The sequence below is a fragment of the Ruditapes philippinarum genome, unplaced genomic scaffold, assembly GCF_026571515.1.
Source record: "Ruditapes philippinarum isolate M1 unplaced genomic scaffold, ASM2657151v2 ctg4831_1_1_1_1, whole genome shotgun sequence".
Taxonomy (NCBI): Eukaryota; Metazoa; Mollusca; class Bivalvia; order Venerida; family Veneridae; genus Ruditapes; species Ruditapes philippinarum.
In genome coordinates, this window is record NW_026851890.1 from 47603 (window position 1) to 72670 (window position 25068).

Genomic DNA, 25068 nt, shown 5'->3' on the forward strand with positions numbered 1-25068 from the left:
CCAGATTCTAAATTCCAGACTGTGTTACAAAAAGCCGCATTACAGTATAATTTATTGAAAATTCTATAACCAGACTATATTGTGACGTTACCGCGGGAAACAAAACGAAAGTAGAAGTGTATGTTGTACAAACTGTCAACCATGACAATATAAGGCAAGTGTTTGCCGTAAAGAATAAATGATCTTATCATTTGTTATTTTATTTAGTCGCAAAAAATCTGTTTTCAATTAAATATAATTGTGACATAGATTACTTGTACTTTAAAGTTATTGCGATACTGTAAGTTGATTGTAACTGAAGATTGAGTCTTTTAGTGGAGATACATTCTAGACTCTATATAATATACATGTAGGTTTTGGATTTTTTTTCAAGACAAGGCTTATATTATATTTAAAAAAAAAGTTAATACTTTGACTACCATATTACAGGACATTAACAAAAATTAAAAGTGAAATCATGTAAAAAAATAATTGCAAACATTTTTTACTTATTGAGAGTTGTCACTGTTTTTGAAACCTGGTGAGAAAAGGTTGCTGAGATACTGGTTGTAAGTTTGTAAATCACCAAGCAAAGAATTAGACTTGACAATATTATAACAAATCACTTTTTAATTTGTTCGCATTGTTGTATTCGTAATGAAACAAATATCGATCACATGACAAATGGAATCTGCTTCTTTTGCTATGTAACATCATACATTTGTATGTTTAAATACATTGCACAGTGATTTTTTTTTCAATTTTCAAAACAACCATGGCTTTTTATAGGGGAAAATCAGAAAAAGGGAATCAAATTCCAACAACTGAGAATTGGAATTACATTCACATTTAAAAAAGTTTTTCAATTTCAATTCAATTTAACGTGCATGGTACACAGAAGAAGCTATAGAGACATTTTTATGCTCCCCGAAAAATTTCGGGGGAGCATATAGTCGCCGCCTTGTCCGTCCGTCCATCCGTCCGTCAGCACTCACAGGACAGTAATGATGTGGCCAGAGGGACAATAGGTAACTGTTCTTCCTCTTTGATGTCATTCATTCAGTTATGCTTTTATGTGGCTATTTTCTTTTGTGTGGCTAAAAAGAACAATAGAGAGAACAATAGATTAGCCACATAATTACTGTCCAGTGAGAACCTCCGTCTTTCCATCCGTCCGCACTCACAGGAGAGTAATTATGTGGCTAGAAGGACAATAGGTAACTGTTCTTTCTCTTTGATGTCATTCATTCCGTAATGCTTAAATGTGGCTATTTTCTTTTGCGTGGCTAAAAGAACAAAAGAGAGAACAATAGAGTAGCCACATAATTACTGTCCTGTGAGAACATCCGTCCCCTTTCCTTGTCCGGGACATAACTTTGAAACAACAAGAGGTATCAACATGAAACTTTGTAGGTAGATAGATCTCATTGAGTAGGTGTGCAGTGCACAAGAACCGTAACTCTGCCTTGCCTAATTTTTGAATTATTCCCCTTTGTTTATTTTTACACTTTGAACTTTGTCCGGGACATAACTCTAAAAGTATAAGAGGTATCATCATGAAACTTTGTTGGTAGATAGATCTCATTGAGTAGGTGTGCAGTGGACAAGAACCGTAACTCTGCCTTGCCTAATTTTTTAATTATCCCCCTTTGTTTATTTTTACACTTTGAACTTTGTGCGGGACATAACTCTAAAAGTATAAGAGGTATCAACGTGAAACTTTGTAGGTAGATAGATCTCATTGAGTAGGTGTGCAGTGCACAAGAACCGTAACTCTGCCTTGCCTAATTTTTGAATTATCCCCCTTTGTTTATTTAACACTTTGAACTTTGTCAGGGACATAACTCTAAAACTATAATAGGTATCAACATGAAACTTTGTAGGTAGATAGATCTCATTAAGTAGGTGTCCAGTGAACAAGAACCGTAACTCTGTCTTGCCTAATTTTTCAATTATCCCCCTTTGTTTATTTTTAAACTTTGAACTTTGTCAGGGACATAACTCTAAATGTATAAGAGGTATCAACATGAAACTTTGTAGGTAGATAGATCTCATTGAGTAGGTGTGCAGTGCACAAGAACCGTAACTCTGCCTTGCCTAATTTTTGAATTATTCCCCTTTGTTTATTTTTACACTTTGAACTTTGTCCAGGACATTACTCTAAAATTATAAGAGATATCAACATGAAACTTTGTAGATAGATAGGTCTCATTGGGTGGAAGTGCAGTGCTTAAGAATCATTACTCTGCCTTGCCTTATTTTGAAGTTATTGCCCTTTGTTTATTTTTACTTTTTGACTTTTGTCCGGGACATAACTTTAAAACTATTAGAGATATCAACATGAAACTTTGTAGGTAGCTAGATATAATTGGATAGAACTGCAATGCTTAAAGAACCTAAACAAAGCCTGGTCTAATTTTGGAGTTATTGCCCTTTGTTCATTTTTACACTTTGAATTTTACCCGGGACATAACTCTGATATCATCAGGAAACTTTATAGATAGATAGATCTCATTGAATAGAAGTGCAGTGCAAAAAAACATAACTCCGCCTTGCCTAATTTTGGAGTTTTTGCCCTTTGTTCATTTTTTTATACTTTCCTGTGTCCAGAACCTTCTCGGGGAGCATCACCCGGTTCAACCGGTTCTTGTTCTGTCTGCTATCTGATATATTAAAGTCAGATGCTGTTTAAGTCATGGTTCTGGTGAAGAAGTGCACAGGTCATTTCTGGGGAAAATATATATAATACCTATTTTAGGCAAGGGGAAACAGCATTTATTCGGGTGTAAAATACAGTGAAAAAAATCACCTGGAGACTATGCTAGAGAAAGAATGATGATTCGTCACTTATTGTTTCAGAAATACACAAGCATGAAAAAAGGTAGGCCTGAATCTAGGCAGAAAAAGTCTGACCATACTGATGGGAAAATGAGTACAGACTTGAAGAAAAAAAATGGTAAGTAAAGTTATGAAAGCCTTTAAGCTTCCAGAACTGAAAGTGGCACAAGATGTTTTCCCATTAATGTAATAATCCCTTTCTAGACATGACGTCTGATCATCATATCTTCCTTAGATGTCAAAACTATTGGGTGCACATTGTGAAGTTGGAAAATCAAGAAAACCTTTTTGTGGGATTTTTAACCAAAAACCTCTTGCTTAAGGTGCCCTCACACATAAACCACGACCTTACTGCGACTTGAAAACTAGTAAAATAGCATTTTTCTTTCGAAAATCGTTGGTTTTCTTTCAAATTTCTCTCGCAGACGGTCCGGGGCTCTGCAGTCTTGTGTTCAGTACGTTTTCTCTATGTCCCCAATACGACCCTTCTACGTCCATGGCGTTTCCACTGCGACTGTATTGCGTCCCCAAGGCGACTCCACGGCGATCATCGGCGACCCAGCTGCGACTGTGCTATGTTCTCTGCGTCCTTACGGCGACTCTACGACGACTATTGCGTTAGTCCGGCGATGGTCCTGCGACTGTACAACGACCCTACTACGTTCTTCCTACGTCTATAAAAACAATACTTTTTACCAGTAAATTTCATTCTGAGTCTGACCTTACGGCGTCCTAAGTACGAGTGTACTACGTCTATTGCGTTCTTATTGCGTCCTTATGGCGACTCCACTGCGATCCCACGGCGACCTAACCAGGACTCAGCAAGAACGCAGAGTTTCTGCGACTGTTTTGTGCATGTTCAAAATAGTCGCCGACGGTCTGCCACCTTGTGCGTCCTTGGGTTCCTCGCTACGACATCGCTGCGTCCCTGCTGCGTCCATGGCGACTGTGCTGCGTCCTGTGTCGTAGCAAGGTCGCAGTAAGGACGCAGTAAGGTCGCGAGGTATGTGTGAGGGCAGTATTAACTGTCTGATTCTCTGGACGACACCCCCGCCCCATTTTGAAGACAAATTGAGTAGCAAAAAAGAAAAATGAAAAAAAATGTAAGAACATAATCTTGACATGATGAAATGTATTATATTATATTGGATGCTAGGATCAATTCTGTCAAAATGTGACTGTTTTCATGACTGTGAACCGGCAAGTTTATAGGCCGCCATTATTGTCAGTGAGCGTAAACCTTAAAGTCATGTGATAATCTACCGTGGTTTTTTATGTGGTGCTATATTACAATTTTTTTTCTCTTTTCTTTTACCAGAAACATCTGAAAAACCTACAACGAAATTGACAGATGGTTTAAAAACAGTGGATTCAGCAACATCCATGATTAAAGGTAGACAATAGAAGTTGTAGTTAAATTATTTTATGTTATCATACCTGACTAGATTTAAGTATCACGGTATGTGAGCAACGTGTATGATAATTGCCAAACAGAATAACTCTACTCAAACTCAAGTTTGTGCCTTAAAATTTTCCAAAATGTGTTGAATGTATTTTTTTTTCACTTCCGGATTATAGAATTATTTATATCATGATGAATAGCAAACCTGAATGAAAGAATTTAATTTGCATTATTCTATCATTAGAAATCCTGTTTCTAAAGAGTCTATATTATGAGTGGTGGCGTGGCCGAATGGTTAACACGTTGGACTTGTAATCCATTGGATTGCTGGCCATTGTTAGGCGTTGTTTCTGTTTAAGCAAGAAACTTTACACTCATTGCTTAGTACTGGTTGGTTCCAGGATTGGATTTGAGAGTGTCTTAATAAGCTAATATAGCTTCCAACACAATCAAACTTAAATAAATTCCTAATTCCTATAAACTAACTGAAGCGTAGACACAGAGTTGCTTCCCTTTATTGTTTAATCACATGACTGAAATAAGCTAAAATAGCTGCCTAGATTTGTAACTATTTATAGTAACAATTGTATTCAATAGCTTTACAATACTGCATGTTTGTAATGTCACTTTTCATTGGATAATCATGACATTTATATAGTTTTATATACACGACTGCCATCAATTTTCTAAGAAATCTTTTGCTATACACTGAAAGATTTTTCTAACGCAACACTTGTGCTTTTTAGTGTATTTTGGATTATAAAAGAATGGTTATTAGTGAAATTAAGAGTAAAGATTAATGAATACTTCACACATGTATTGTAAAAAATTTATTGTAGTCGATGAATGGAAAAGTATAAAATTTAACAGAAATAAAACATGAGTAACAGAGAATAAATCACACAACGATGTGAAATGATTGTTTTATCACAGTTGTTATCACAGAATGAGTAAAACATAATATTAATCAGTTAATATCCAATATGTCCTCCCTGAGCTTGTATCACTTTCATACACCTCTGTCTCATGGACATTACATAATTCCTCAGAAATCGCTGTGGAATGTACCAGGGCCTGTTCCAGCTCTGGTAGGTTCCGGGGTTGTACCGCTCGCCTGCCCACACGCCTATTCAACTCATCCCACAGGTGTTCAATAACATTCAAATCTGGAGACTTGGACGGCCATGGTAGCTGCTGAATGTTTTGCTGTTGTAGTAGGTTCCGGGTGGCATATGCTGTGTGTGCCGTTGCACCGTCGTTCATAAGAATTATACCCCGTCCACCAGCTTGGAGATCGAGAAATAGTGACAGGAATAAGAACGTTCTGTTGATATTTAACAGCAGTCAGATTTCCTCGAATGATGATCAAGTCGGCCTTGGTATGTAGGGACACACCAGCCCAAACCATTACGGAACCGTCGCCATACTGGTCACGTTGAATGATGCAGGCGTCGTACAACTGTTCCTTTCGCAGTCTGTAAACTCGAACTCGACTGTCACTAATGAAACAAATTAAAGCGGCTTTCATCCGTAAAAGGATATTTGCATACTCTGCACGTGTCATGCGCTGATGCCGGCGGGCCCACTGTTCCCTTTGTTGACGATGACGTGCAGTCAGGACAAGGCCGCGATATGGTCGTCTTGCTCAAATGTTCTGGTCGCGGAGACGCCTGATAAAGGTCTTGCTACTAATGTGTCTGCCATGTGTACCAACTGTTGTTAATGCAGTCGATTCGGCGGTCTTTAATCGGTTTTGAAGATGACTTGCAATAATCTGGGCATCTTGTACAGGTGTTGTGACCCTGCCACGAGGCTGCCGCCGCTTGTCCTCAACTCGACCGGTGCGTTGGTACTTTAACAGAAGTCTGGCTATGACAGACACATTTCTGCCAAAATATCGCGCCACCTGAAAATAAAAATAAACAAACAAGAGTGATGTTTTTTCCCTTCTTATTATAGGAAAGTAAATATTAAGTTCCCAAAAAATTATGTATCATATCAGAAATATCATAAATAAACCAGTATTAACTTGGCATTGTTAGTATTTAAAAAAATATCACAAACTTACCTGTCTGGCTGAATGACCTGCCTGAAGCATGCCGATTGCGCGTGCGCGCTCTTGTATTTGCATGCGAACCATTTGATATTTTACCGGATATCTATGTTTTTTTAATGTTGCTGACTCGATACTATAGTTATATTGAAATAAAATCTAAAAGGTTTGCCAAAATCGTTTTCCTCGTGCAAAAAGTTGATTTAATACCTATATAACGCGCGGAACCGATAATCCGTCATGGATGAATGATTTCGTTGAAAATATTCGCAAAAGGTAGTCAAGTCGGTTCTGGTAAAATATAAGTAAGATATCTTGAAGTGTTTTTGTGAAATACGAATTTAAAAAGTGTTGCGTTAGAAAAGTCTTTCAGTGTATTATAAATTCGTTATAAATATTTCATATATATTTCGTATATAAACAGTTGCTTGCAATATAACCCTCACCTAGTTGCTAGCGTTATATTTCCAAACAGCCAATATAAGGCCATATAACCTGTCAAAAATATTTATAACTTATAGTATACATGTTAAATGAATCAAATTATGTATTTCAGCCGGTGAAGTGGATAGAGAGAAGAGTTCCTTGACCTTAGAAATAAGAAAAAGTAGTATGGAGAGAAAGAAGAGTGCTACAGGGAGAATGAGTACATGCAGAATTGGTGAGTGAATAGTTTATATCTTCTTTTGTTTGTATACTGGATTGATCTGAAAGTTCAGAACTATTATTTAGAGGAGAAGATGTGTAACTCCGCTGCAGATGGATAGCTAAGTCGTGGAGTCGCAGTATGGTATTCCAAGGGTCTTGGGTTCGAGTCCAAGTCTAGACTGATGCACATTTCATCACCCTGTGACACTTGTATTTGACTTTGAGTAGAGTTTACTTGGCCAGGATTGATTCATTTTTGTAAAATACATTATACTTATTACTTGTAATAGAGCCTCCGTGGTCGAGGGGTTAGAGTCGATGACTTCTAATCCTGTTACCTCTCTGGCGTGGGTTCGATCCCCGGGAGATGCTTTTGTAGATTAGCGCGGAGGTAGGTAGTCTAGTACTGGTGTAACTCTCCAGGAACGATGGTTAGGAAACTACCCGCCTATATGACTGAAATACTGTTGGAAAAAGGCGTAAAATGAAACAAACAAACAAACAAAACTTGTAATAGATTACAATGCTCTTATAATATAACTGCCTCCAGTATAAACTAAATTATTCAACAATGTAATAATAATATTTAGTTCTATTGGATCACAATTGTTCACTGCATCAAGTATAGCAAAATAGGTACAGTTATAGAACAACTTTGAGATGAAGTATTCTTAACAGCTTCCGCCTATAAATACTGCTGATACTAATATTACTTCTGAATTTTATTGCCCCTTGAAGAGTGGCCTTTTATGTACAGGGTGACCTTTATTGGCAGGTGGTCTTTAATACAGGTTTGCTGCATATATATTTTTAGAGAGGGCATCATTATTTTCATTGTTTTATGCAAATAAATAGTACAAAATAAGAAGTCCACTTCAAACTCATGAAATTCCCTTTAATATACCAATGTTTAGCTAACTTTATCACACATGATGTGAACTCTTCCACTTAATTAGCTGGAGACTCGATCCCACTTTCTGCAGCCATATATATTTTCATAGAGTTTTATTGAAATCAGGGGTATTTTCACAAATTAAAGAAATCTCTCTTTTTGATGTCTGTCAGAACATCCTTCTTTGTTTATTGCAAATTCTTAAATCTCCCTCTTTTTGAGAAAAAATCTCCCACTTGATCATTGAAAAGGGTTCATATGTATGCGTTTATGCAGAAAGACTAGTCAGTACTACAAACAGTGAAAGGTTGAATGAAAAACAATGTTCATTTATTTGGATATTTTATCCCTATCAGGTGGTGTAAGAGGAGACAAAAGCGCTCTGTCGTTACAAAGACAGAAAAGTTCTATGGGGAGAAAGTTGAGTTCTACCAGATTGTGTGAGTGATTTTGAGTGATGATATATTTAGTAAGCTACAAGTAAGGGTGATGTGAATTTTTAAGTATGAAAGAGAGACAGGCAGAATGTAGAGATTATAATTATAGATACAAATACTGTAAAATTTGTAATAAGCCCCTCCCCTAATAAACGCCCCTAAAAACCTACTTATCAGTGCTGAACTCCATAAATCTATAATTTAATTCAAATTGTTCAGAATCCATTGTACTTTATAGTAAACACAAAAATGTATCATATGAACTTTAAAGGGGCTCCACTGAGGTTTAAAAGCCTAAAAACATAACATTTGAATTTCTTACATAAATGAGCTGAGGCACTTTAAACAGAAATATATGCAAATATTTTTTTGAATTATACTTTTAAATAAATTGAAAATCGTATTTTTATGCTTTTCTTAGCCCGATTTGAGTAACCGCTTTTCATTTTGGGTCATTTTTATGCAATTTGAATAATTATTCTGGAAAAACGAAGTGCGCGAATGATCTGAAATTTTGCACAAAGATAAGTGGTCTAAACCTACATCAAATGGTACATTTATCTGGAAAAATTATTTTCAGTCCCATCATGTCAAAAAACCTTAGTGGAGTCCCTTTAAAAACTTAACACTTGTTAATGTTATTACATGTACCAACACTAATAGTCTTGCTAACACTTAAATTTAATGTAATTTTATTTTAAAACAATGATTTTTGGATTAAGGAAAAAATATGTTGTAATAATATTGATAGCCCCCCACCCCTTTTTGGAAAATGTTTACCCCCAGGGGGTGTTTAATAGGAATTTTACAGTACAAGCTGAGAAAGTGAAAGATGCAGATTCTAATGAATCCCTGAAAATGTCACTCTTGTTCTTTATTCACACCAAAACTTACCTCATATCTCTCTTACAATTCTGAGTAAATTATTTATTTGGGGGTGGGAGTGGAGGGAGGGGGGGGGGTGGAGTGGAGAGGGGGTGGGTGTTGCAATGTACATGTAGCAAGTATGTTGTTTTTAATTTAATATCTTTAATAGAGTGCTGTAACTGTTATAGCCATGGGACAATTATAATTAAGTGTGTAAAGTTAAACACCTGTAATATAGACACAATTAATACCTGGACTTTCATTTTAACTATATATTGGTTTGGCTATGGTACAGACTAATTGGGTATTTAATAATGCACACAGAGCAGCAAATTTTCTTTCCAGCAAATAACTCAAAAAATGTGAGAAAATTTGCCGGAAGAAAAAAACGGGACAAGTCCGGTGTGGATGATGACGATGACTTTGACGAGAAGTCCGGAGGCGCAAAACTTTTTGAGGGGAAAATTTGGGACAAGGAAATTGAAAAACTAGCCTTGAGGAAGAAAAGAGTTTCTGCGGTAATTATTCAGATAAAGAAAACATTATATTTTATACAGTTGTTTAATTGCTTAGATCACTTTTCAAATTTTTGAGGGGAGCAAATGTCCTACAAAAAAAATCAAATAAAGTCACAAAGCAGAGATATACATTGTAGTGTTAATATCAGAGCACTTTTAGAATCTGTCTGCAGCAAAGTCCAGTTTTAAAGTTTTAAAATCCTAACCCTAACCAATAACCATTTACATAAGTTCATTTACATATTTTATGCCTCCTTTATTAGATGATGTAACTATCAATGCCATGTATTATTTAGGAAATAAATATCAATTTGAGTGCATTATGGGTGTAGAATAATGCACAGTTTGAGTTCAGAATGCGTATGAATATAATCACAAAGGCCAAAAGGCCTAAATAATTAATTTCAAAGCATTTGAATGATAAACCATGCATTGTTCTACTATAATGCACGAAAAATCAAAATCTAATTCCATTCTAATATGCTAATAAAAATGTAAATTGATAAAAATATGTTGAACTACATTGAGGGTAGGAGTAGTTCTCATGATGTCATTTGGTTTATTGACATCATTGATGACATCATAATTGCGTGTAAGCATTCTGTTTTTTTATGCTATGCATATATTATGTAATAATACACGTGTTTGCCTTATCTGTTGATAGGGGAATGGTGTGATTTAGCGTGTTAGAATATGTAATGATGTTAAACATGTTTTATTCTTTGTATAGATGGACAGAGAGATTGGACTAAATCATGTCAAAATACTTCCCCCTACTCCTACCATACAAACTGTTGGTGTTAGGAAGAAACGTGTTGAAAAAAAAGCAAAGTAAGTTAATAGTTTATTTATAATTCATTTTTTTTGTCAAAAGGTACATTAGTGTCTCCGACATCCAGGACTGTCCCGAAAATCAGGGGATTGTCCCGGATATAAGGTGTCTGTCCCAGAGGCGTCCCGGGGATGATTTATGTCCCGGTAGAAATAAAAATATTTTTTGTCACAGGTTATATGGTTCAGTATAGATAGTTTTATGGTTATTTAACATATAACCATGTAAACATGCCAACAAATCAGAAATTCTAAATTGACCGATCTTAATGATCATATAGTTTAAAAAGCAAAATTTTGTAACCATATAATATAATAGAGTTTCTCATATCAAACATGGTCTCGGAAAATCTCGCAAAAATGTAAACTTGCGGGATAATAAATCCCTGACGTATGACATCATAGCTTCCTTTCCATTTAAATATAATTTTGTGCTTTTAGCTATAACCTGAAGGAAGAATTATATGGTTTAGTAAAAATGGTTATATGGTTTTTATATTTTATGAATTTATGATAATGCACAAGTAACCTAAGTATAAATGTTGAATGTTATGATTTTAATTAAACAAGTGCCAACTAAATATTATCTTGTTAAATAAGAAAATGATTTTGTGTTTGCTAAGTTGTAGAAAAGAATCTTTTGTTTTAACAGGATTGCCACAGTGATGAAACCAGCCGGAAGTGATGCTGAAATAATTCATCATTGTAAGTGCAATTAAATTTTATACACCCTTGACCTTCTAAATTTCTTGAATCTGTAAATGACCTTGACTGTCGAGGTTAAATATGGAATTTTAATGATAATAAAGTTTTGTACAAGAAAATGATGTTTTGTATCAATTACTGATTGACAAGAAAACATTGATGTTTCTATAGATAAGCTATTGTAATCAAGATGGCTTTTGTTTGCTTGCTTATCAAAATATTACAGAGCATTCAACCGTAACTTCTTGGAACGGAAAGGAATCACCCTTTGCCACTAGTATAATAGCACGTACATACATTTTGACCAAACCCTGTACTGTTGGTAGCACAGTTTTCTTATTTTAATAATGAAATCTCTGAAACTTTGAATGAACTGTTCCATATTTAAAGTTCAGGGTAAACCCATTTTATGAATTCAGGCTTAAAGAAACTTCATTGAGGTACAAAATCATAAAAGCATAAAATTTTAATTTCTTACATAGATCAGCTAGGGCACTTAAGAACAGAAAGATATGCAAAAAACTAATAAGAAATGTACTCAGAAATATGTTTAAAATCATATTTTTGTGCTATTTTAATCCCATTTTGAGTGAAAATTGTTTCAATTTTGAATCATTTTTCACAATTATTGTTATTTAGGAAAACAAGAGTGGGCAAACAATCTGAAATTCTGCACACAATTTATTGGTCTAGACTTACATCAAATTGAACATAAATCTCAAACAATTATTTTCTGTCCAGTCATATCAAAAAAACTTCAGTGGAGTCCCTTTAAGGGTGAAGATATTTTTTCTATTACAGTATATAAAGATAAAGGCCCTCGGTATGACCAACTTGGTCATATTATACCACATAGTATCCTAGGTGATGTTGAAAGTTTCCTCACACAATCACAACAAGCCGACAAAGTTTGCAACATTTTGCTGGTCCATACCCCACGATCACAGGCTGTCAGGGGAAGTAAATCTGTAGAGAATAACACATCACTTTACAACCTATGTGTTAATCAGAAAAATGCATTGAACACATGGGAAAATGAGATGGAGATAAGGTGTAAAGAGAAGAATAGACTTGCAGGTAAGATTTTTACAATAATTTCTGAGTTATGGCCCTTGAATAAAAAAAAACGTACATGTATTTTGCCCAGTGCCCATGATTTCTGTGTCTCCTGCTGCACAGTAGCTGCAACATGTAATTGGATATCTTGAGGCGACACATGTGATCGCTGATCACTCTTGTTAGAATAATTTCTCTGTTTTTTCAGGTCTGTCTGTTTTCTTGTCTATCTGTTTGTCACAAAACTTTAAACATTTAGAAGAGCATGAACACAGCCTTTAAACTTCATAGGAACATGACCTAGAATGAGTTCAACCCACCAGACCAACTGAGAGGTCATGTGATTAAAGGTCAAGGTGACATGACCCCAACAAAATTAATATTGATCTTGATCATTACATAAACATGTTCCCATTCAAAGCAATTTTACTTAAGATGAGTTTGCCTTTATATGATCATTGACCACTTGACCTACTTAGAGGTCACAGGGTCAAAGATCAAAGTCACAAGGGTCAAGGCTCCTCAGAGCCTGATATTCATTCAAATTACATTCTTTTATTTAAAAAAATACCTGTTAACTAAAGACAATATTGTGTTAGCCTGTGTGACATAATTTAAGGTCACTTGTTTTTAATTAATAGCCTCTGACCTCTGATCTTATGATGATATTCTTGGTGTAACTTAAAAAAAAAAACCTAAAAAACCCTAAGAGGTGGGACTGAATTTTTAGAGACATTAAGAACTTTTCTGGATCTAAAATGTTTTATTATGTCTTAAATTCCAAAAGTGTTTTGTATATTTTTACTTATTAATTTTTGACAGGTTTATATTACCCATTCTACATATGTATATTAATTTTTCACAGTTTATATAACCCATTCTACATATATATATATTAATTTTTTCACTGTTTATATAACCCATACTGTGTAATATATCTAAGAAGTCTAAAAATAGTGCTTGTCAATTACATTTTGTAATTTACATATGAGCCGCGTCACAACAAAACCAACATAATGCGTATGTGACCAGCATGGATCCAGACCAGCCTGCGCATCCGTGCAGTCTGATCAGGATTCATGCTGTTGGCTTACAAACCCTATAACAAGTAGAGAAACTGATAGCGAACAGCATGGATCCTGATCAGACTGTGTGGATGCGCAGGCTGGTCTGGATCCATGCTGGTCGCAAACGCATTATGATGGTTTTGTCGTGACACGGCTCATATTCAAGTAAATTTGACAGGTTTGTTAAAGTGTGATGAGACAGAATTGTTGATGTGTAGGACTGGGAAAAGAGCTGATAAAGAGGCTGCGAATATTTTACAACGCGGTGACTGGAGATGTCATCCTGACATTTGCTTCTGGAAACTTGCTCAGACAATCACAGCCGGACAACTTCAGTAAGTTCTCAGTTTTAATTACAGCCGGACATTTTCAGTAAGTTCTCAGTTTTAATTACAGCCGGACAACTTCAGTAAGTTCTCAGTTTTAATTACAGCCAGACATCTTCAGTAAGTTCTCAGTTTTAATTACAGCCGGACATCTTCAGTAAGTTCTCAGTTTTAATTCCAGCCAGACAAATCAATAAGTTCCCAGTTTTAATTACAGCCAGACAAATCAGTAAGTTCTCAGTTTTAATTACAGCCAGACATCTTCAGTAAGTTCTCAGTTTTAATTACAGCCAGACATCTTCAGTAAGTTCTTAGTTTTAATTACAGCCAGACATCTTCAGTAAGTTCTCAGTTTTAATTACAGCCAGACATCATTCTTCAGTAAGTTCTCAATTTTAATTACAGCTGGACATCTTCAGTAAGTTCTGAGTTTTAATTACAGCCGTACATCTTCAGTAAGTTCTCAGTTTTAATTACAGCCAGACAAATCAGTAAGTTCTCAGTTTTAATTACAGCCAGACAAATCAGTAAGTTCTCAGTTTTAATTACAGCTGGACATCTTCAGTAAGTTCTCAGTTTTAATTACAGCCAGACATCTTCAGTAAGTTCTCAGTTTTAATTACAGCCGGACATCTTCAGTAAATTCTCAGTTTTAATTACAGCCGGACATCTTCAGTAAATTCTCAGTTTTAATTACAGCCAGACATCTTCAGTAAGTTCTCAGTTTTAATTCCAGCCAGACTTCTTCAGTAAGTTCTCAGTTTTAAGAAAAGCCAAACATCTTCAGTAAGTTCTCAGTTTTGATTAAAACCAGACATCTTCAGTAAGTTCTCAGTTTTAATTACAGCCGGACATCTTCAGTAAGTTCTCAGTTTTAATTCCAGCCAGACATCTTCAGTGAGTTCTCAGTTTTAAGAAATGCCAAACATCTTCAGTAAGTTCTCAGTTTTGATTAGAACCGGACATCTTCAGTAAGTTCTCAGTTTAAATTACAGCCAGACATCTTCAGTAAGTTCTCAGTTTTAATTACAGCCAAACATCTTCAGTAAGTTCTCAGTTTTAATTACAGCCGGACATCTTCAGTAAGTTCTCAGTTTTAATTACAGCCGGACATCTTCAGTAAGTTCTCAGTTTTAATTACAGCCAGACATCTTCAGTAAATTCTCAGTTTTAATTACAACCGGACATCTTCAGTAAGTTCTCAGTTTTAATTACAGCCGGACATCTTCAGTAAGTTCTCAGTTTTAATTCCAGCCGGACAACTTTAGTAAATTCTCAGTTTTAATTACAACCAGACATCTTCAGTAAGTTCTCAGTTTTAATTACAGCCAGACATTTTCAGTAAGTTCTCAGTTTTAATTCCAGCCGGACAACTTCAGTAAATTCTCAGTTTTAATTACAACCAGACATCTTCAGTAAGTTCTCAGTTTTAATTACAGCCGGACAACTTCAGACAGTTTAAGTTTTTTTTGTGCAGCCGGACATCTTCAGTAAGTTCTCAGTTTTAATGTTCTTGAAACTATATTACACTGGAAACTTCTTGAAACTTTATTGCAGTGAGTTATAGAGCTTCAAAACGGTTTACTTGCTTAGCTCAATAGGGAGAGCATAGGATTTATAATCAAGGGTTATCTTGTTTATCCTAAAGGGCAGGCCTCAACATTAGCGGTGGTCTATTGGTCCAAGACCACCTGATTTTGGCAAGGACCACCTAATTTTACAGGCAACTGGTCCGTTAGATCACTTGAATTTTCCAAATGGTGCAGGGCTCATCTGGGAAAATGGTTATTTGGTCGAAAAACATGTTCTATAATTGTTGTTGAAAACCATTTCTCCGATGTACAGGTATATTCATCTCATTAGTTCAAAAAGATCTTAAGACATCCATAACTTTTTATTAACTCGCTAACAGTGTAGTTAAAAAAAGTAGAAAATTATTTTAATAATTAAAGTATAAAATTCATTCAAATGTCTCTAGTACTGCATTGAATTTATAACATTGTATCACTTTGGGATATCGGATAAACACATGAATAATGGTGCAAACAAAGGCAAAGGAAAAATTAAATATTTAGTAATTTTAAACAATCAGAGATCCATTTTTTTCTTATTTAAAGTACTTTAAAAGGTTATAAATACTGTACTTTGTCAAAAATAAATAAATTTCAACAAACAAGCATGTATAATAAATCTGTGAGGAAGATAAGCTCAATAATAATGTAGGAATTTTTCTGTTTATCATTAATATTTCATTGTTTCAAAGACAATAATATAATAACTTTATAGTTTAATTAAAAATGTTAATCTATAAAAAGCAATTATTATTCTTATAAGATGTACCAACAGCAATGAGTATTTGAATAACAGTAAGGAAATAAGTCATTCACAAATGGTTTCACTATTCCCTAACTTGAGTTGCGGAAGAAGTCACTTAACTGAAGTATGAGTACTGTCATGTATTTTTCAATGAGATAATAAATAGGATTACAATGACTTACTATGTGATCTAAGATTGAAATAGAAAACATACATGCTTTCTTCAGTTGTTATAAATCTAATAATAAATATGTCTCTGTCACCAATTTTAAGTGTAGTTCTTCTAAATCTGAAGTTTCCTTAAAAACAAATGAGTAAAAAAAAGGATGGACCACCTGTGTTCAGAAAGGACCACCTGAATTTTGGATCCAGTGGTCCGGCATACCACCTGCTGAAAAAGTTAGTGTCGAGACGTGTAATTGGTGATGCCAAATCACTCCATGGCAATTGATCTTATTAAGAAATGATGTGTGATTTTTGTTGGACTATAAGTTGATCACATGCAGTGAAATCAGTTACTACTGGTCACTTAACCTGGAAAGCTAGCTCAGGTTGGTTGACTGCCAAGAATTGACAAAACATTGTTAAAAAAAAAAGAGTTGCCCCCTGTAGACGAGAAACCTCTTTACAACAACAGGGTGACATTTTTCTAAGTAAAGGATTTAACTCTATTTTCCCCAAAGGGTGTTACTATATAAAGATTGAACTGTAACATTGAAATTTACATAAATAGTTCATGTGTAATAATTATAAATAAATATAGCATACCATTACTGGGAGTCACTCTTTTTGGCTCAGAGATTCACGGAGTCCCGCGGACTTAATTGTCATTCGTGGAGTCACTCTTTTGTGTACGAGAAATTTATAATCCACTTGGAGTCAAGCTTTTTGTAATTACTCGTTACTTGCATGAATTTGCATATTCCTCGTTATCTGTACTGTATAGAGATCAGTGACTTCCCTGTCGCCCTTTTGTCCATTTGTCTGTCCATCAAAAATTTGTCCAGACTTATTACTCCTATAGGAATGATCAGAAACAAGTCTAGTTGTGCATATTGTTGGCATTTTCATGTTTAACCACTCTCTACATGGAGCAATACCTTTCAGCAAAATCTTTATCTCATATTGCTCTGCAGAGTTTGTACTGTAACATTAAAAATTTACCAACTACACAAAGGATTCATGGTATAATTTGGAGGGTATTTGTTTAGTAAGATCGGAATTTATTTCACCAAGCGAGCACCAAAAGCTATATTTCATGACTGGTGCAGCCATGAGTGTAATATGAACTTTTGGTGTTCACGAGGTGAAGTATATTTCGATCTTGCACTAAACTAAACAAATTTTCTTTTTATTATATGTGAAGAAACATTTGAAAAAGACATTTTTATCTAATTCTTAATAAAAAGCATGCCAAATAATAATATGTGACGTCATTTACGACTTCACATCATTAAGTTGGTTTCCAGTATTGTGCATGCTGGTATTTCACTGAAACAACGTAACGGGCTTAAATTCAAAACAGTGAAAATATCAAATTGATATTTTCACTGTTTCAAACAGTGAGAATATCAGTTTTATATTTCACTGATATATTTCTATAAACCATCGAAAAGCATTGTAATAATTGTATTTCATTTTTATTTTTTTCAGTGAAACTTTATCAAAGTCAGATAGGGGAGAGTTACCAACACCTGTACTAAGTGGAGATGCCGATACAATACTGCAAGAAAAAAGTAAACTTTGTACAAATAATTATGTCATTTATTCTGGGTAGTTATGTAAATACGCTACACTCGATATATATACATATCTTGTCCTTATAAGTATACAAATACTGCAAGTAGGGTACTACTGCAAGTAGGGAAATACTGCAAGTAGGGTACTACTGCAAGTAGTGAAATATTGTAGGGAAATACTGCACTTAGGGAAATACTGCAATTAGGGAAATACTGCAATAAGGAAATACCCCAAGTAGTTAAATTTGGCATTAAGTAAGAAAATTCTGCAAGACGGGAAATACTGCAAGTTAGGAAATACTGCAATATGGACATACTGTATGTAGAAAAATACTTCAAATAGGGAATACTGCAATATGTAAATACTGCAATAGGGAAATACTGCAAGTAGGTAAAATTCTGTAAGGAGGGAAATACTGCAAGTAAGGAAATTTTGCAAGTAGGGAAATACTGCAAGTAGGGAAATTTTGCAAGTAAGAAAATTCTGCAAGAAGGGAAATATTGCAAGTAGGGAAATTTTGCAAGTAGGAAAATACTGCAAGTAGGTAAAATTCTGCAAGGAGGGAAATACTGCAAGTAGGAAAATTCTACAAGTAAGGAAATACCCATCGTCGGATACCCACGGCCGAACCATTAAAATTTATCAGCATGTTATGTGACATGTTTATCAATTGTGGGTATCCGACGATGGGAAATACCACCAGAAGGAAAATTCTGCAAGAAGGATAATACTGCAAATAGGGAAATACTGCAAGAAGGATAATACTGCAAATAGGGAAATTCTGCAAGAAGGATAATACTGCAAATAGGGAAATTCTGCAAGAAGGATAATACTGCAAATAGGGAAGTTCTGCAAGAAGGATAATACTGCAAATAGGGAAGTTCTGCAAGAAGGATAATACTGCAAATAGGGAAGTTCTGCAAGAAGGATAATACTGCAAATAGGGAAGTTCTGCAAGAAGGATAATACTGCAAATAGGGAAGTACTGCAAGAAGGGAAATACTGTATGTAGGGAAATACTGCATCAATGTATATTATTTTGCAAGGTTGTATTGGTCAAATAGTTTTTATACAGATATGTTCCTTTCCATACAGCGAGTATGAATACTGCTTTAGGCAGACATTTATGTTTAACTCTGTGTGGGATTTAAACTTTAACACTATATGAGCCGCGTCATGACAAAACCAACCAGGACATTTTTTGTAAAAATTGTGAAGGGGCCTAGACCTGTTCATTTTGTGAAAAAAGCGCTATTTGTCATAAAATTGTGGAAAAAAAAATTACATATTATTTGGCATTTAGCGACATTATGAAAGCAGAAAATCTGCTTCAAGTCGGTACTTTAACCTGCTTAACATGTGCTTAAACCATTTAACTTGATTAAAACTCTTTCTGTGTTCTTGAAATTGGCGTAAATCATGTTTAACTGGAAGGTAAACAATGTATTTCAAAAAAGACAAATTCCCAATATTTTGTGAAATTTCTTTTGAAATTGTGAATTTTTTTTCGCCACTTTGTGTAAAAAGTGCAATTATGAATTGTGAAGGGGCCTGATATCGGCCCCTGTTATAGAAGGAAAAAAAGCCCTGCCAACATAGTGCGTTTGCGACCAGCATGGATCCAGACCAGCTTGCGCATCCGCGCAGTCTGATCAGGATCCATGCTGTTCGCTTACATACTCTATAACAAGTAGAGAAACTGATACTGAACAGCATGGATCCTGACCAGACTGTGTGGATGCGCATTATGTTGGTTTTGTCATGACACGGCTCATATATACTTGTGCCAAAGAATTGTTTTCCTGACATAATTGTCATTAATGTTCTTATCAAAGTGCTGCATGCACTGGTATTCATTTCTTGATGACATTGTTGTGTAGTTTAGCAAAAATGAAAATAACAACATAAAGTTAAAGAATTGTGTGTGTTTTTTAGGTAAGGTTCATAAGGCAGATTTATGTACGAGATTTAGCGGTGACTCTGTTACGAAGAAAATAGAATCTGTGAAAGGCAAAATTCAGATAACTAACAAAGTGGTAAGTTTCCAACATTTAAATAAGTTTTCAGATTAGCTTAGACTACATGTACACGACCTGTGTGATGACTTTTCTGATTTGTTTAAACATACTCCACTGATTTTTTTTTTTTGACATGACAGGACAGGAAATAATTTTTCCATATTAATGTTCCATTTAATTTTAGTCTAGACAAATTACTTGTATACTCAAAATTTTGGGTCAATCGCTCACTCCATTAATCCAGGATAATTATTCTATTTGAAAAAAGAATTGAAAAGCGTTGCAACTCTTCTCACTTAAATTGGGCTAAGAATAGCTCTTAAATACAAATTTCAATTTATTTCGGAGTACATTTTCGCAATTCTTTGTCTGTTTAAGTGTCCCAGCTGGTTTATGTAAAAAAAAATCAAATTTTAAGCGTTTAGGCTTTTGGGTTTTAGTGCAGTTCCTTTAAACAAATTGAAAAAATAAAATAACCGACTTTAAAGGGAGACACAGGCAAATTTTTCATTTCTTCATTTTGAGTTTTTCATTCATTACTCTGTAAATGCCATCAAAATAAATACACTAGGCAGTCATAGGAACAAAACTTTACAACTTATAAAGAACAAAATGCTGGTTTCCTAACTTGACCAACTTGATTACACAATAGTTGTCACAGTGAACCCTGGACACGTAAAAGAACATGTCAAATGAATGATTTTGACTCGTTTCAATCATACAATATTCACGATATCTGTTATTGTAACTTCCCGGGTTTGTTCAAGTCATATGGCTTCTTTTAAAACTACTCGGTGATTTTGTCGGCGTCTAAATTTTGTTCAATAAATCTAGATATATTTATGCTTCAGACGCAAAATATATAGAATTTATACAGAAATCCATGATGGGACTTTAGAAAATGTCATTTTAGCGTGATTTAAGGACATTAAATCATTTTGATATTTTTGTCATTTATTTGCCTGAGTATCCCTTTAAACAAATAACTTTAGACTGGTTTAATTCATACAAAACAAGTCAGGCTTGATAACTGAGCTTAAATTATGTTTGTCAGATTACCTTATTTCATTTAAACAAAATATAAGATATTGTTTTAACCCATTACTTCATATACACGCCTTTTAACGCCTTTTTCACCCCCCCCTTTTTTGTTGTCTCAAATGATGAAAAAATGCCTTATTTAGGCCCCAAACACTTGTTTTTGTTTGAGAAATGTTGTTAAAAAAATTGACCTCTTTTTCGGCGCGGCCCCCCAACCAAAAGATACATCAGGGGTTTGCCAGAAGGGGGATGTGCCCCCTTCTGTTTTGGGGGGTTTGAAGGGGGGCGGAGTCCCCCTCATCGCCAAGAAAATTTTGGACTTGTGAGAGGCTGTAAATGACCCCAGATTGATCATAAGGTAACGTGTAACCAACGCTGAAAAGCATTTGACTCTATCTCCAATCCATTGATAAGTTGCAGCACTTTGAAATCAATTTTGATGGAAAAAATCAACGCAAAATAGTGATTTTTGGCAATTTTGAGATGTCCCCTCGTTGCCATGGTAACAGAAAATTTAAGTCTGAGCATGTTGTTGCAAGGACAATGGTCCAGTCAACATTTGTGCCAAGTTTGATTAGTGTTGAAGCAGTTTTTATAGTAGTATTATAGCAATTTGAACTTGTAACGGGAGACTTTTCAATGAAAACAGCCATTTTCACAAAATGCTCATGAAGCAATGGGTTAATGAAAAAAATAAAAAAATCTACAAAACAACAATTTTTCTTCAAATTTATATGACAGGCCATGTTTAAACATGAAAAAACGCGATTTAGGGTAATTTCAAGTATTTTCATCATTTTCAGTTAACCCATTACTTCATATACACGCCTTTTAACGCCTTTTTCACCCCCCCCTTTTTTGTTGTCTCAAATGATGAAAAAATGCCTTATTTAGGCCCCAAAACACTTGTTTTTGTTTGAGAAATGTTGTTAAAAAAATTGACCTCTTTTTCGGCGCGGCCCCCCAACCAAAAGATACATCAGGGTTTTGCCAGAAGGGGATGTGCCCCCTTCTGTTTTGGGGGGTTTGAAGGGGGGCGGAGTCCCCCTCATCGCCAAGAAAATTTTGGACTTGTGAGAGGCTGTAAATGACCCAGATTGATCATAAGGTAACGTGTAACCAACGCTGAAAAGCATTTGACTCTATCTCAATCCATTGATAAGTTGCAGCACTTTGAAATCAATTTTGATGGAAAAAATCAACGCAAAATAGTGATTTTTGGCAATTTTGAGATGTCCCTCGTTGCCATGGTAACAGAAAATTTAAGTCTGAGCATGTTGTTGCAAGGACAATGGTCCAGTCAACATTTGTGCCAAGTTTGATTAGTGTTGAAGCAGTTTTTATAGTATTATAGCAATTTGAACTTGTAACGGGAGACTTTTCAATGAAAACAGCCATTTTTCACAAAATGCTCATGAAGCAATGGGTTAAATAAATAATTGTAATTTTGTTTGAACCAGGAACATAGTTAAAAATAAGCCACTTTCAGACTTTAAACCAACATTTATTATCTTGAGCCAATGCTTTTTATGCCCCCACAATGTGGGAGCATATAGCGTTGCACTTGTCCGTCCGTCCGTACGTATGTTCTGAAATCTTGTGAACGCAACTCCTCTTAAACCGGATGGCAGATTTTGCTTAAACTTACAGGGATGAACAACCTTAATGTGTAGATGGTAGTAAAGGAAGGAATTTTCGCTGCGACCAAATTTAACAGAATTATGGCCCTTTGTTGATTTTTTCACTAGATACTATGTAGAAATTTTGTGAACGCAACTCCTCTTAAACCGAATGGTAGATTTTGCTTAAACTTACAGGGATGAACAACCTTAATGTGAAGATGGTAGAAAAAGAAGGAATTTTTGCTGCGACCAAATTTAACAGAATTATGGCCCTTTGTTGATTTTTTCACTATATACTATGTAGAAATTTTGTGAACGCAACCCCTCTTAAACCGGATGGCAGATTTTGCTTAAACTTACAGGGATGAACAACCTTAAGGTGTAGATGGTAGTTAAGGAAGGAATTTTTGCTGAGACCAAATTTTACAGAATTATGGCCCTTTGTTGATTTTTTCACTATATACTATGTAGAAATTTTGTGAATGCAACTCCTCTTAAACCGGATGGCAGATTTTGCTTAAACTTCCAGGGATGAACAACCTTAATGTGTAGATGGCAGTAAAGGAAGGAATTTTTGCTGCAACCAAATTTAACAGAATTAGGCCCTTTATTGATTTTTTCATTATATACTATGTAGAAATTTTGTGAACGCAACTCCTCTTAAACCGGATGGCAGATTTTGCTTAAACTTCCAGGGATTAATAACCTTAATGTGTAGATGGTAGTAAAGGAAGGAATTTTTGCTGCAACCAAATTTAACAGAATTATGGCCCTTTGTTGATTTTTAGTTTTCAACTTGTGGCACATGTAGTCCAAAAAATATTTGATCTAGAGTCATAAGATTGACAGAACAGTAGCGTGTGGGGGCATCTGTGTCTTATGGACACATTTCTAGTTTCATAGGTAGTGGCAGAGGTTCTTCCATTAAATTTAGTGTGTAAAATGTGACATTTGGTGGTAGATATGTAAAATTCATAATGTATTTTGAATTGATTTTAACAGTTATTTGACAAGTTATTCCTGCAAGGTGAACCAGTCAAATCTTCGGAAGAAGCTATTGGTGATAACTTAGCGCAATCAAGAGGTGCACGGCTCTTCATGGAAAACCGCATTGACGTGAGTGGTGGATGTACAGATGAGAGTGAAGAAGGAAAAATTGGTGCATTTTTCAGCAAGTTCTTTGGAACAAGAAGAATGTCAAAAAGTGTAAGGGAAACACGCGAAATGATGAAATTCAAAGGGATATCAGCCGAAGTGGATGACGAGGTTTGCCGCGGGCATGAGTCGCAGCCCTATGATCGTTCAAAGAGACGAAAGTCTACATATGGTGACGTTGTTATGTCCGAACAAATTTCGAGGATGAATAAGAACAGACCAGTTATGGATTTTAGATTCGTTGGATTGGAAAAGTGAGGGTGTTGTGTTTTTTTGTAATTTGTTGTGTTTATAGGATCTTAAGGCATTTTTATTTTAGATAGACTTACGGTATACACTGGCATCCTATTATACCTCTGAAATCACAATATAAACTGAGGTTCTGATAGATAACATCTAAAAATCTGATTGTTGGTAGCAAGAACTACCCCACCACCATTACTGTACATGTTAAACTATATAATATATTTAGAATGTTCAATCAAAAAACATCTTTTGAAATAACACCGCTTCAAATTCAAGCAAATTGATGTAAACAATTTTTATACCTGACATTAGTCAAAATAAAACAAAAGAGCTGATCATGCTTTACATACTTTAGCCTATGGTGCCCTTGCGCGTCCTAATTTATTTGTAATTGTATGTTTGTCACAGGGTGAGAAAGATATGAAGCCTGACCGGGACTCGAATACGGGACACTCAGAATATTGTTCCGTGGCTCTACCAACTGAGCTATCTGGCCCCTTGCACATCTTCTCTACTAAATAGTGAATAGCTTTAAACCAAACCTTACATCGACATACTCTATATTGAAATTCGTCAAATAATTATGTCATATTGATATTAGCAAAAAACATCAATTATGTAATGCGTTTAAAAGTTTTGTTTTTTAAACCAGAGAGGGGGATAGAGGGTTTCCAGCCTTATTTTTTAAAATTAAAGGGCGATTTTAAAAGGATTACGACGAAAATTTGGTTTGGTCAGGGGAAACAGGGGTTCTTTAAAGGAAGTGATTGTTGAAATTTCAAAGGAAAAAAGGCTGGTTTTGATGAAAAGGCATATGCAAAAACCCTAAAAAATTTGTCGGGTCCATTTTGTGTTTTAAGGAATTTTTTTGGATGGAAAAGAATTGAGTTTTTTGAAAAGGTTTAATTTGTTGACTAGGGTAGAAAAATTTTTTTTTCACCTTATTTCCCATTTGGTTTGGGTTAACTCCTCATACATCCTTATTCCAATACATCCGTTATTCCACTATTCCATTACATCCTTTATTCCCCTAATTCCAATACATTCTTTATTCCACTATTCCATTACATCTTTTATTCCCCTATTTCCAATACATTCTTTATTCCACTATTCCATTACATCCTTTATTCCCCTAATTTCCAATACATCCTTTATTCCACTATTCCATTACATCTTTTATTCAAATATTCCATTACATCCTTTATTCCCCTAATTCCAATACATTCTTTATTCCACTATTCCATTACATCTTTTATTCCCCTAATTCCAATACATTCTTTATTCCACTATTCCATTACATCTTTTATTCCC

At 35.0% G+C, this 25068-nt stretch overlaps 1 protein-coding gene across 2 annotated transcripts; it reads left to right on the forward strand.

Annotated features, from left to right (window-relative positions):
• The first annotated feature begins 22 nt into the window (after nt 1-22).
• On the forward strand, nt 23-23790 carry LOC132741958 (uncharacterized). Of its 2 annotated transcripts, XM_060730234.1 has the most exons (13): nt 24-154; nt 2839-2935; nt 4136-4210; nt 6829-6933; nt 8169-8252; nt 9462-9634; nt 10365-10465; nt 11118-11170; nt 11972-12247; nt 13472-13628; nt 17589-17671; nt 19611-19711; nt 23359-23790. In XM_060730234.1, the coding sequence occupies exons 2-13, from the start codon at nt 2851-2853 to the stop codon at nt 23767-23769; spliced, it is 1704 nt and encodes a 567-aa protein (XP_060586217.1). In that variant the 5' UTR covers nt 24-154; nt 2839-2850; the 3' UTR covers nt 23770-23790. The 2 variants fall into 2 exon arrangements, with proteins under 2 accessions (XP_060586225.1, XP_060586217.1); XM_060730242.1 differs by lacking the exon at nt 8169-8252 and having other exon boundaries at nt 23-154.
• Nucleotides 23791-25068: the final 1278 nt, after the last annotated feature.

Coding starts and splice junctions, on each gene's coding strand:
- LOC132741958 (XM_060730234.1), top strand. CDS start 2,851: ATGAAAAAAGGTAGGCCTGAATCTAGGCAGAAAAAGTCTGACCATACT. Junction 6,934..8,168: donor AATGAGTACATGCAGAATTG/GTGAGTGAATAG, acceptor TATCCCTATCAG/GTGGTGTAAGAGGAGACAAA. Junction 19,712..23,358: donor TTCAGATAACTAACAAAGTG/GTAAGTTTCCAA, acceptor TGATTTTAACAG/TTATTTGACAAGTTATTCCT.